This window comes from Cavia porcellus, unplaced genomic scaffold (genome assembly GCF_034190915.1).
Source record: "Cavia porcellus strain 051 isolate PalLab524CR breed Dunkin Hartley unplaced genomic scaffold, mCavPor4.1 scaffold_22, whole genome shotgun sequence".
In the NCBI taxonomy this organism is placed as follows: Eukaryota; Metazoa; Chordata; class Mammalia; order Rodentia; family Caviidae; genus Cavia; species Cavia porcellus.
Genome location: NW_026947505.1, coordinates 10926734 through 10939968, shown reverse-complemented (window position 1 = coordinate 10939968; position 13235 = coordinate 10926734). Strand labels below are relative to the sequence as shown.

Here is a 13235-nt window from a genome sequence, read left to right as displayed (position 1 = left end):
ACTTGTTTATTTCATAGCCCATGTTCCGTTACTCCCCATTTGATACCCTGTGGGGCACACGGTGTTGTGTTAAAAAAAAAAAAGTCTGCTATTAACCCCGTTGAAAGTGGAAATGAGAGTAAATGAAGCTGGCGAGCTCAGCGAGTCCCAGCTTGCACAGCTTCTCCTCAGTCTGCGTGAAGCCTTCCCAAAGCCACATGTGGCTAATTAAATGTAATTAACATGAGAGAAATTTAAAATTCAGCCTCAGTCTCATAAGCAGCACCCCAAGTGCTTACTCTGTCCCCTTCACGCATGGTCCTATATCCGCCAGTACAGAACAGAACACTTCTTTCACTGCACAGGGTTCTCCAGCTACATTACTGGATAGTTTTCTAGCTCCTGATGGCCACCTCTATCTTGACTCACAAATAATACTTAGCTAAGCTTTTCCAGAGCTGGCTAGGTTAAAATTTAGGTGGAAGATCTTTCTTTGGCGTGTGGGGAAAATAGGCTGCTTAAAAATCTATGGCTGTTTGGCATATCAGCAGGCTCTCCCATTTTTCTGTTTAAATATGATACTTGGTCACACAGAGGTTTTGTAGCTTGCTGTCAATGACAGGCTTCATGAATGTAAACCTAGGAAACCGTCTAAGGCTTTCTCTGCCACATTTGACAAATCCCTTAGACTGTAGCTTTCAAACTGGCAACATAGTGTGTCTGTTTCACTAACTTTACTCCAAGCCTAATGCAACAGGCAGTACACTGGGGACACTTAGTAAATATTTGTTGAAAGAGGAATGGATGCATAGTCTAAGTAAAGGCTGAGCTCAGGTCCTTGAGATGGGCCCTCAGACAGAATGAGATTTAGAAACCTCTCTCTAGCTCTCCTATAGCAAATTTTTTTTTTTAATTTTTAGAGAACATAGATTTTAAACTCTTGTGTTCCCCTCTGATGTTCTTTCCCTGTGGTTCAAAAAAAAATACACCTTAAAACTTAATTCCTGGAGGGATGTTGCCCAATGCATTGTAATAAAACTGCAACTCCCTTTTATAAACTTGTCAACTGTGACTGGAATGAGAACAATAAATCTCTGGTTTTTATAACGCCAGCAGGTAGCATTGCTTCTCCTCTAGAACCTTCCCTTCCTGCCACTCTGCTGTCTACATTGGGAGGCTGATCTGATAGTTTGTACAAAAGGCCCCGGGGCTTTCCTTGGGCTTGGCCAGAGAGAGCTCAGGCAAGAGGGGAGAGGAGCCGGGCGTGGTGGCTCATGCCTGTAATCCCAGACCCCCAGGAGGCTGAGGCAGGAGGACTGCTATGAGTTTGAGGCCAGCCTGGGCTAGCACCAAGTTGAAGGCAGCCTGAACTTACATAGCAAGATCCTGTTCCAAAAAAGAAAGAAAGAAAAGAAAAGAAGGCCCGAGCTTGGAGAATGTATTCCAAACAGAAGGGCGCAGTTACTCTAGCCGATCTTTCTATGTATCTCTCCGTCCTAGTTCCAGATACCCTATATATGATTTTTGCATAAGTTTCCACTTCAATTCTGTCTACCCTGTCCATATCTTTATCATAGTCAGTTTGTATTTATAAATTCTGCTTGTCCTAATACGAATGTGATATTGTTTCCTCATAGGGTCCTAACTGATAGGACATCCTTAATTAGTACCAAAATTATATACCTAAATCCCACCCCTGAAAACTATATAACTACAATCTTTACAAAAATACCTCCGATGATATTGTTACATACTTAGTTTAATCCATGGATCGGCTTTACAAAGCAACCACATTATATATCATAAATTTTTCTCCAGTACATTCAGAATAGAAACATATTAGATTCACAGGCAAACCACTGTAATTTCATTTAATTCTCATCACAAATTTTGGAAGTGTGCACACCCAACCCCACTTGACAGAGGGGTAAACTGAACCTTAAAGTGTCTTGTCCATCATACAGAACATCTTAGATTTAAATTTAGGGCCTGGCACAAAAGTCCCTGTTTTAAACCATTAAAAAGTATCCAAGAACAACATCAAAGACCACAGAAGAACCAACGCATAAGAGTTTTCCAAACAAATGATTTCTTTCATCTTGTTATCTATATCAAAAAGCAACATGAAACTCTAGGTAAATTTAGAAAGTTTACTTTAAAAAAAGAGAGAAAATGCAACATACAGTATAACTCATAGGAAAGCAAATTTTTTTGTTCCATAAACTCATTTATTTTTCCATGCATGATACACAAAGATGGTTAGAAAATGAGAGGCAGAGATTGTATTAACGTGGTTTTAAATTTCACCCCTGCCTATGATTCTTGAAATGACACGGTCATGTTTTTATTTTAACCCAAATTTCAACTAAGTAAAAACTTTCCTCCAATGTATGTGTATTACTATCAGAGGTTAATGTTTTATATACTCTGGCTACTTTATGTATGCAGATAGAATAAAGAGTCCTATCTGATTAAAATGGCTTAAAAAACATCTGATGTAGAGAGAGTATAGTTGATCTGCTTAATAGTTCATGATGGAACCTATTTTGCTGCAGCTATGATTTTGCATAACAAGTTGCTAAACGATTTTAAGGTAAAACTGTTACTCAATACTGGTAACCTCTTTTTTGCACCATGTCCTCCCGTGCAGAACTATAAAAGTGAAACAGAAGAGCATAAGTGAACGCAACCAATAAGCTGTGACTTGTACAGAAAAAAGCGTGCTCTTTTCAGCCTTTAAATATTAACCTGGAATTAGAATAATTAAGTCTAGAACATCACTTTCAAAAATAAACAGTTTTACACCCATCTTTTGTCCACTGAGACACCTTGTGACCCTATTAGATAGGGTTCTACACCTAAACAAACCTTACTTTGGGGTTGAGACCTGGTCTTCTTTTCTTCTTCCTCCTCTTCGTCCATTTCATTTTCTTGCTGTACCTCCATATTCCGCTCACTTTTCCCTTTCACACACTCCTCAGACGGACCGATTTCTTCTCTGCTGGTGGTTTGTAATTTCTGTAAGTCCACAACCTGTAGCGCATCCTTTCATGACCCTAAAACACTGAAAAGTACAGTCTGACACCACAAAAATAAAAGTGCTTCAGAAGAGGAACGATCAAAAGTGGTATTAATGAAAACAGATGGCCTCTGAGTAACGAACTCACACATTCCAAGGACAGAGTCTTCCCCAGAGGATATTTGTCCCCAGCAGGGATCTTCTTGAAGGGAACTTGAGGAGCAGGGAGTTGACTCCCTCGTTCTGAGGCTCCTTGCCCCGAATGGGAGGAGGACTCCGGGTGGGGCTGCGTGGTCTTGCACCACTCTCCGTGCGTGTTGAAAGCAGCTGCTCCAGCAGATTGCTTTAAACACGGCAAACTGGGTGCTGCAAGGTGATGCTGGACAGAGGGGAATTATGAAACAGGAACTTTTGCCACAATTCTGCATCCTGGTCACAGGAAACATCTACGGAGTGGATGCTCCCGTGCAAATCAGAATTCACGACAGATTACACAGGGCTGTGGTTGCAGCGTACAACTTATTCACATCTTATTCCTTCTGTGGGTCTAGTACGGTGTCTCTCCAACAGGGTTCATGAGTGGACACTTTTTAAAGGAGAAAACACGGCACCCGTGTTGATCATCCTTGTCTACCATTATGTTCCTTGACTGTACTATAAATAGCATGTCCCTTAAAACATGATCAATTCCTCTTGTTTATGCAGTCTTTTTTTTTTTAAAAAAAACAAACCTGTAACATCCAAATCAACCCACACATTAAAGCTATATATTCAAAGGAACTATACTGACTTAATGTCATTTTGATAACACAAAAACCGCCAAACTCTGTTCTGAGTGCAGAAAACTTCGTCTGGTGTTTTACTGTTCACTGATTAGCCACAGGGGCCTCTTTGTTCTGAATACAGGAGGCACCATTTCCAGTGATTCCCTCACTAACACTGCTATGATTTTTCCTTTAAGCAATTAATCCCAACTCATTCATCCATGATTTATTAACAAGTCGATCAACCTAAAAGTGTCCCTAAATAAAATGCCAGTGCATGACTTTATTCTAATGAAAGTGTCTTTACTGAGTGGTTATTATCGTGCCTAGCACTAATTACCTGAGCCAGTGAGTGTCTTCCATCTCCACCCGAATGCGTGTGCTGCGCGGTGAGCGGCACAGTGAGTGGTGTAGGGCTGAAGGTGGATTCTTCTGATTTTCATGTCCTCGGGCGCCTGCACTGCTGTGTGCTGGGTGCTGGCCCAGCTCTCCCCTGCCTATCTGCAGTGCTACCAATCACCCCGCCACCTCAGGAGCTTTACCAGGGGTCAGACTTGGTTTGGCTGCCACACTGCTGTCAACCAGATGCTAACAGTGAGAAACTTGACTATACCAGTAACCCTGGAATGTCATTGTTGATATTGCCATCAAAATGAAAATTTGATTTAAACATCAATACTAACTGGAAACACAAGCTTATGTTATGGCTGAGCTACTTAGGAAAGCATGGTATAAAAGAATGGGCAGCCCGTCACGGAGAGGACTTCCAGCAGTTAGGAATGTTAGCTCTGGAACTAGACCACTCCAATGCTGTCCTTAGATCCTTGTCTCAGGAGGGACTGGATGCCCAGATCCTGGGAATACTGTCAGCAGGCAGCATCTACCTGTCAGTGTACCCCGGTCTGTCTCAGCTGCAGAGAGAGCCGTTTGCCCTGACATTATATGAAACCCCAGGCAGCCTGCATCCCATACTGGAAGAAAGGCCTGGCTAATTCAGATTTTTTGCAAGACAGTTTGATAAACACTGTTCCAGAGTCAGCTGAGTCAGCTGGAACTGCGTCAGGTCTGTGTCCGGATACTACTTTTTTGCTTGTCCAACCCTGCTTCTAATCCCCTCCTGAGATGGGTCCCAAATGAACATTTGCACTTCATATGCTATCTCTGCAAATGCTTCTGGAGTAGCCAATCTGTGATCCGCTTGCTATGGTTTACATCGAGATGTGCCCCTGAAGTCTCAGGAGATCAGTGGAGGGACCTTAGGCAGTGGTTGTTTTATAGGGGTTTTCCAGCTGACTTGCTCTTAGGAGATGAGGCCTTGCTGGAAGAGGCAGTCACTGTGAGAGTGACCAAGAAGGTGTTATTTCCCATCCCGGCTGGCTCCCGCCTTGATTCCCTGCTTGCTGCCCACCATGCCATGAGCAGCTCACCGTCTCCACGGCCCTCTGCAAAGCTGCCCTGCCTTGGGGCCAGCTGATGGTAGACTGAAATCTCTACAAGTTACAGTCAAAATAAACTTCTCTTTTAAACTGTAGGTGTCACATATTATGTCTCAGTAGAGAGAAAGTGATTTAGATACCCCAACTTTTTGGTTGTTTGAATTTGAATCAAGTTAACCTATATGTGCCTTACTTTCCTAATCTGTTGAATAGAAATATTAATATTTTATTTATGATGATGTATGTTTGACTGTGTGATTAATTTTATGTGGCATTAAGAAGGAAAAAACCTGCTCTAAAAGAAGACCTCTATACAAAGCTAAATCAAGGGTAAACAGAGTCACCCTACGCACAGAAAGGCTACTAACAAAACTTGCTCTTTTGATCTTTAATACAAAAAGACATATTATTGTTTTTTTACTAAGTAACATATTAATGAATACACATTGCATTCTCTCAAATGGCAAAGGATAACATTTCTTTTTGATCTCCAAGAACCTCAAAATCATCTGTTTTGAGGGATCCCAGAGGCAGCACGGAAGGTAACGCGTGGAGCAACAGGGCCCCTCCTGCGCTGCTCCCAGAGGGGCCTAACAGCAGCCGTAAGCCATGGCGCGGCAATGAGCAGAAGGTCAGCCCTTCCCCGCCAGGCTCCCAACTATGTAGAGACAGCAGGAGCAGTGAGGGGCCAGCAGCACCACCCCCGGCCCATGAGAGGAGAGAGATGCGGGGAGTGGAACAGAGAAGGCTGTGCAAGGGCCGGGGGGGGGGGGGGGGGGGGGCTGCGCGCAGGACTGAGAGGGCCTGGGGCTGTGTCTGTCTGAGGGTGCTGTAGCGACTGAGACAAACAGGGTAGGGAGACGTGAATGGGCCATCAAGGGGCACAGAATCCTAGCTCCACATCTGGAGGCCAAGATCGGCCCCGCATGCAGAGCAATGCTACTGCAGACCTGGCGGGTCACCCAGCACAGATTCAGGGTCTGACCCGGCACTGCCCCGGACCTGCGGACACCAGAGGGACTGTATTCTCTTTCTCTCTTCCTTTTTCTTGTGTTTTCTTATTTTGTCTGATTTTTTTGATTGTTTAGGTTTTCACATTTTGCTTTGTTTTGTTCATCTTCTTTCTCTTTCCCCAGCTAACTTCCTTGACTTTTTGATATCTTCATGTGAGGGAACATTGTCTCTAGTCTCTCTGGTTTGCCTTGATATTCTTTTGCTTTCTCTCCTGTCCTCTTCTTGGGTTTCCCAAAGGTTAGGTTATCATCTTTTGTCTTTCATCCTCGCTTCTACTACATTTCTCTTCACTGATCTCTCTGTTTTGCCCTCTATCTCTCTTAAATTCTTCCCTCCATCCCATATATAGAGCATAACAGCACTCTGCTAAGAGAAAGCTTACTGCATACAGGTTCCTGGGTTATGCTGATTTTATTATACACCTGGAGATCGTGCTCTAATGGTGATTAGGTACCAAGTTAATAGTTACCACAGTTTGCAGTTTCTGGGCTGTGCTTGTTGCTAGTGTTATCGAAAATTTCACTGCTTTGGCCAGGATGTCATGCCTGTTGTACTGACAATCATGCTGATGATTGTCTGGGGTCATAACCATCACCACAGGCTAGTACCAAAATGACTGGATGCTGAGCCAAACAGGTAACAACATCTCATCCCTTATAAATTGGGAAGGTAGGTAGGATCTTGGATCAGACACAAAGGGCAAGGGCCAGCTGCAACTAGAAGACATCTCTGAGGAGTAGACATTGCCCAGGGAAACTTTAATACCAGTGATAAAGCTACCTACCATAAGACATTTACAAGCATCAACACAGAAATCAAATTAAAATTAAAAAAATAGAAAAAGACAACACACAGAAGCAAAGTGCAACCTCAGACCTGCAGCCCACCCAGGACAAGTCCAGAGGACAGTGAAGTAGAGGAAAACAGAAGTCACCCAACTGAATTTTCTGAAATTGTAGGAGCAGAAGTAAAAAAAAAAAAAAAAAAAAAAAAAAAAATAGATGATTGAGGCTACAGAAAAAATCAGATCAGAAATAATCTCTCAGATGAAAAAGAGAGGACCATCAAAATGAAGACTTTCTCAGTGAATCTAGAGTAGACACCAATTTTTTAAAAAGTAGAGATGCTTAGGAAAATGATAGAAACCATGAACGCCCAACATAGGAAAGAAATGCAAGGGGCTGGGGATTTAGCTCAGCGGCATAAGTGCCTGCCTTGCAAGCAGGCAGTCGTGAGTTCAATCCCTGGTGCCGATAAAAAAATGAAAAAGACAAAAAAAAAAAAAAAAAAAGAAATGCAAGCCATGGAACAGGTTCAAATAGATATACAGGAGATTAAAAATTCCATTGAATGTATATGCTGTAGATGGAACCAAGGTGAAACAGAGCATCAGATCTAAAAGACAGGATTGTGGTTAGCAATCAGGAAAAGAAAAATTTCTTAAAAATACCAAGGAACTATGAAAAATCAATCCAATGGCTGCAAGATGATGTAAAGGAGAATAACATAAGATTGACTGAAGTCAGTGAGAAAGCTGGAGACGGTTCACACACCATAAACAACGTGTTCACAGAAGCAATGGCAGAAAACTTCCCAAGTATGGAAAAAGAATTTGACACAAGGATATGTGAGGCATTTAGAACTCCATTAACCATGACCAAAATAAATCTACATGAAGGCATATAATAATCAAGAGTCCAGAAATTCAGCACAAAAGTTGCTAGAGAAAAGAAACAAATCATCTATAAAGGAAGCCCATCAGAATCACCACAGCAGATTTCTCAACCCAAACACTTAGGTCAAGGAGACCTTGGAGTAAAGTATTTCAAGTCTTGATGGGGAACAAATTCAAACCCAGGTTGATATACCCTGTAAAACTATCTTTCACAAACAATGGAGAAATAATGTATTTCAATGACAAAGAACGACTGAAGAAATTCATGACCACGAAACCAGCTCTACAAATTGTTCTGAAGGAAATTTTACCAAGAGATAACAAAGACTGAATTCCAAGCACATCCTCAGAAAGAAGCTACCAGTCAATGCAAGCAATTAAATGGGAGTGGGAGGCGGGGAGAAAGAAGCCAACAACAGGAAAATAATATGACAAGGATAAACTAATACATATCAGCTATAACCATCAATGTAAATGGTGTCAATTCACCAATCAAAAGAAACAGATTGGCAGAATGGATCAAGAAACAAGATTCAACAATATGCTGCATATAAAAAACATTTAAATAAAAAAATCATAGATTGAAAGTCAAAGGATAGAACACAACACTGCATACCAGAGGAACCTGAAAAGAGCATGGGGAGCTATTCTTTATAGACAAAGTAGATTTCAAGCCAAGACTGGTCAGAAGAGACAAAGAGGGTCACTGCATACTTAATAAGGGAAAACTCCAAAAGGAAGAAGTAATAGTCATAAACATATATGCACAAAATACCAGCACACCTGACTATAAAATAAATATTAATTGTCATGAACAATCAAATACACTAACATAACTGTAATAGGAGACTTAAATGCCCCACTGTCACATAGATCAACTAGACAAAAAAAATGACAAAATATCAGAACTGAATCAAATCTGTGAAAAAATGGTCTTAGTAGATATTTATAAGTGTATCACCCCACATCAGAATACACAATCTTCTCAGCTACGTATAACACATTCTCCAAAATAGACCACATACTAGCCTATAAACATGGTTAACTAAATGCAAATGAATTGAAATTGTTCCATGCACACTATCAGACCATAGTACAATGAAATTGGAAATTGATGGCAATGGAAACCACAAAAACTTCATAAACCCATGAACATTAAATAACAGCCTTCTGAACAACCAATGGCTCACAGATGAGATTAAAGAAGAAATTAAATGGTATGTAATTAAATGATAATGCTGTTATAACATACTGGAATTTACGGGGTGCAATGAAAGGAGTCCTAAGAGGCAAATTTATAGCAATGAACTCATATCAGGAAAGCAGAGTGAGCTCAAATAACCAGCCTAATACTGAGTTCATAATAGGGAAGAAATTATAAAGCTCAGATCAGAAATTAATGCAGTGGAAACTAAGAAAACAATACAAAGAGTCAATGAATCAAAGAGTTGAATCTTTGAATGATTATATAAAGTTGATAAACCCTTAGCCAACTTTATAAAAAAGAGAGAAAGAAAGAAAGAAAAGATTCAAATTCATGCAGTTAGGAATAAAAAGAGTAAAATCACAATGGATCCTACAGAAATCCAGGAGATCATGTAATACTTACTTTGAGAAACTTTATTCTATAAGATGGAAATCATGGGAGAAATGGACAGATTCCTACATACATATGGATTACTAAAGTGAATCAAGGAGATATAAAATTTCTAAATAAACCAGTCAGTGAAACTGAACATGTAATTAAAAACTTACCAGCAAAGAAAAGCCCAGGTCCTGATGGAGTCACTGCTAAATTCTACAAGAAATTTAGAGAGGATCTAACGTCACTATTCCTCAAACTCTTTAATGGAGTTGAACAAGAAGCAATAATCCCCAAGTCATTCCTGGAAGCAAGTGTTACCCTGGTACCAAAACCAGATAAGGATTCAATCAAAAGGGAACCAAATTAGGCCAATCTCCCTAATGAACATAGATGAAAAGTCCTCAGTAGGATCCTAGTAAACAGAATGCAGCAAATCATCAAGCAGATTATTTACCATGAGCAGGTCAGATTCATCCTAGGGATATAGGGATGGTTCAACAAATGCAGATCAATAAGTGCAATACATGATATTAACAGAGCCAAAGACAAAAACCACATGATCATCTCAAAAGATACAAAAACAACAGTGACAAAGTCCAACACCTATTCCTGATAAAAGCCCTACAGAAAATTGGAATAGATGGGTCTTAATCTGATAAAAGCCATCTATCTTCTATCAGCCAACAACATACTAACATAACATCTGGGGTCTCCTCCTATGAAAAAGTTTTTGCACAGCAAAATAAACTGTATACAGAATGGAAACAACTCATAGTGTGGGAAAAACATTTTTCCAGATATTCCTCAGACAAAATACTAAAAATGCAGAATATATAAAGAACTAAAAAAAATCATACCCCCAATTTAAGGACCTAATACAAAAATGAGCATGTGAAATAAATACACACTTCTAAGATGGAGAAGTAGAAATGGCAAATAAATACATGAAGAATGTTCAACATCACCGGTCATTTAAAAGATGCAAATTTTTAAAATGCTGAGATTCCATCTCACTCCAGAAAGAATAGCAATTATCAAGTAATCAATCAATAACAAATTCTGGAAGCGCTGTGGGGATAAAGGAACCCTTTTCCACTTCTAGTGGAAGTGTTGGCTGGTGCAGCCACTGTGGAAATCAGCATAGAGATTCCTCAAAACACTAAAACTAGGGTCTAGGGATTTAGCTCAGCGGCATAAGCGCCTGCCTTGCAAGCAGGCAGTCGTTAGTTCGATCCCTGGTACTGATAAAAAAAGAAAAAGACAAAAAAAAATACTAAAACTAGAGGCTTCATTTGACCCAATCATTCTTAGTATCTTCCTAAAAGAATTAAAAACATCATCTTACAGCAATGTAGGCACACCCATGTTTATAGATACACGGTTTTTAATAGCAAAATCCTGGAAAAGTCTAAATGCCCATCAACCAATGAATGGATAAAGATAATGTGGGTTTTTTTAATGCAATGGAGTACTACTCAGGTATAAAGAAGGATAAACTTGAGGCTTTTCTAGTTAAATGGATGCATCTTGGAACCATACACTTAATTTAAAAAAATCAAGTATCACATGGTTTCTCTGGTGTGAGAAACGAAGACAAAAATGTATATTAGATATTATCAAATAAAAAGAAAATACTCAAATGGGAAAGGGAACTAAGGAAGGGGGGAAAAGGAGAAAAGAAAAAAATATATAAACAAAACTTTTATAAATAAGAATGGGAAGAAGGATTGAAGAAAGAATAGGTGAATGGAAAAATAAGAATTAAGATATATCACATATAGGTACAAACTCCCTGTGATGAATGTGAGCATTATGTGTATCTAAAGTGAACCAATAAACTAAATCAGTAAAAAAGTGATACAAAATCTTTTTTAAAATCATATGCTTATGGAGGATTCCGTTTCCTTGGGCTGTGATACTGACCACAAGGATACCATTGGTGCACAGTCGTGCAGAACATGTGGTGGGGTTGGGCTATCAGGATTCTTTGAGCACAGTGTTCACATTTTCCTTGTAACCTGGTTTTCAGCATCTGGCCATGAGTTTCTTCATCCTGAGGGATAGGTTTTGTATGTTCCCACTGAAGGATGGCACAATACTATTGTTCTGTAATCTGATGTCAAAGCACATCCTACTTGGAATTTATAGTTATCTGGAAGAAAGGTACAGTGGTTTTATGGAACACACAATATAAAGCCCTGCTTTAAATGGTACCATTGTGAGGCAATTATGTTTGATTTCATTCATTTTACTGTTGCTACTGCCATCATGAATCAGTTGAAGTAAAAAAAAAAAAAAAAAAGATATTCTGGAGAGAAAGTCTTTCTAGATTCCAAGACTTGGGTCTCAATCTTGACACTAAAGAGAGGAGGAAAAATGTGCCCTGAGCAGTTGCATAAGGTTGGTAGTCACGGAAATTTGCAGCCTCCATTCACATTGCTCAGGTGAGACAAAGATCCTCCAGGAAATATTTTAATTTTTAGTGTACTTGGGTTGATTATGCTCGCAGGTGACCGGCTGAAATAAAGGCATACCTCTGAAAATATTAAACAAGCTTCAATTCGGATTGACAATTGCTGCCCTGTAGCAGCAGTGGAAAATGGATCCTGACTTCAGAAATATCAAAATGTGAATAACTGCAGCATAGACTATTATGTAAAGAAGTTATGACAATCAGTCTAATAGTTCATGCAAACAGCTCAGAGTGGCACCTAGAAAGTAGAGAGCCACTATCAACATGATCATTTTCTGACTTTATGTCCAATAGCCACCAATTATCACCATGCATTAACGAATAATAATATTTCATTGTGCAAATGTTCCACGTTTTGTTCATCCATTCAGCTATTCAAGGACATCTTGGTTGCTTCCAAGTTTTAGCATTTGCAACTAAGACTGGTACAAACATTTTTGTGCAGGTTTTTATTTGAACATAAGCTTTGTACTCATTTGGTAAGACACCAAGGATGGTGATTGTCAGATCATATGGTAAGATGGTGTTTGATTTTGTAAGAAACTGCCAAACTGTCTTCCTAGTCGCTGGACCATTTTGCGTGGAGGGTCTTCCACACCCAGAACCACAGTGATTCAGCTCATCTGGGAGTCACGAGTTAACCATTAGTCGATCCTGCACAACCACCAAGTCTAAGCATAGCATTTTAACCTTTATCTTATTTCCCCTGAGTTTGGAGTTAAAGCTGGATGTTAACAGTGGAGACCATAATTGCTGCAGAAGTTCCTCCTCTGTCCCACCACACACCAGAGACTATTTTGTGCAGTTGTGGCAACCAATGAAAGTTCCCGATGTTTTACATCTTTGTCAGCAGTTGTTCCAGGGTTTTGGATTTTAACCTTTCTGATGTGTGTGCAGTAGCTTCTTGTTTGTATTATATCTTTTGATTTTAAAGATAATTTTAATATTATTTGATACATTAACCTTATCTTTTTATAAACTTTTGATAAATTCTGAATATGATTGGTATTCATTTAAAAATGATTTAGATTATGATTACTGATAAATAACATCATGTGAAATCTTTTAACAACATATCTGTTTGCTTAAAGAAGACAAGAAAAACAAATTTTTCTTTCTTACTCCTATTTACCATGAAACAGTCTCCCACCTTTACAAGCACCTGTTTGTATATTCCTTCCTGCACCTTCCTCCCTCCCCCAATTCATTTGATTATGGAGTCGTTCAGTGTACTTCTGAGTGTGTACAGTGCTGGGCATTCTGCCGAGCCTAGTGGCTCCTGACTGGGGT

The 13235-nt window shown here is 39.7% G+C and overlaps 1 protein-coding gene across 2 annotated transcripts in view; it reads right to left on the bottom strand.

The window, feature by feature from the left end:
- The window catches only part of Stx11 (syntaxin 11), a 70560-nt gene that overhangs the window by 35979 nt on the left and 21346 nt on the right, over positions 1-13235 (bottom strand). Inside the window, exon 1 of one of the 2 annotated variants that reach the window (XM_063233426.1) lies at positions 2853-3128. The exons of the other annotated variant lie outside the window; for it this stretch is intronic. Within the exon in view, the coding sequence (XP_063089496.1) occupies positions 2853-2925 (73 nt within the window). The 5' untranslated portion in view covers positions 2926-3128. Of the gene's footprint in view, positions 1-2852; positions 3129-13235 lie in introns of those variants that run through there. 2 annotated transcript variants of the gene reach the window in all.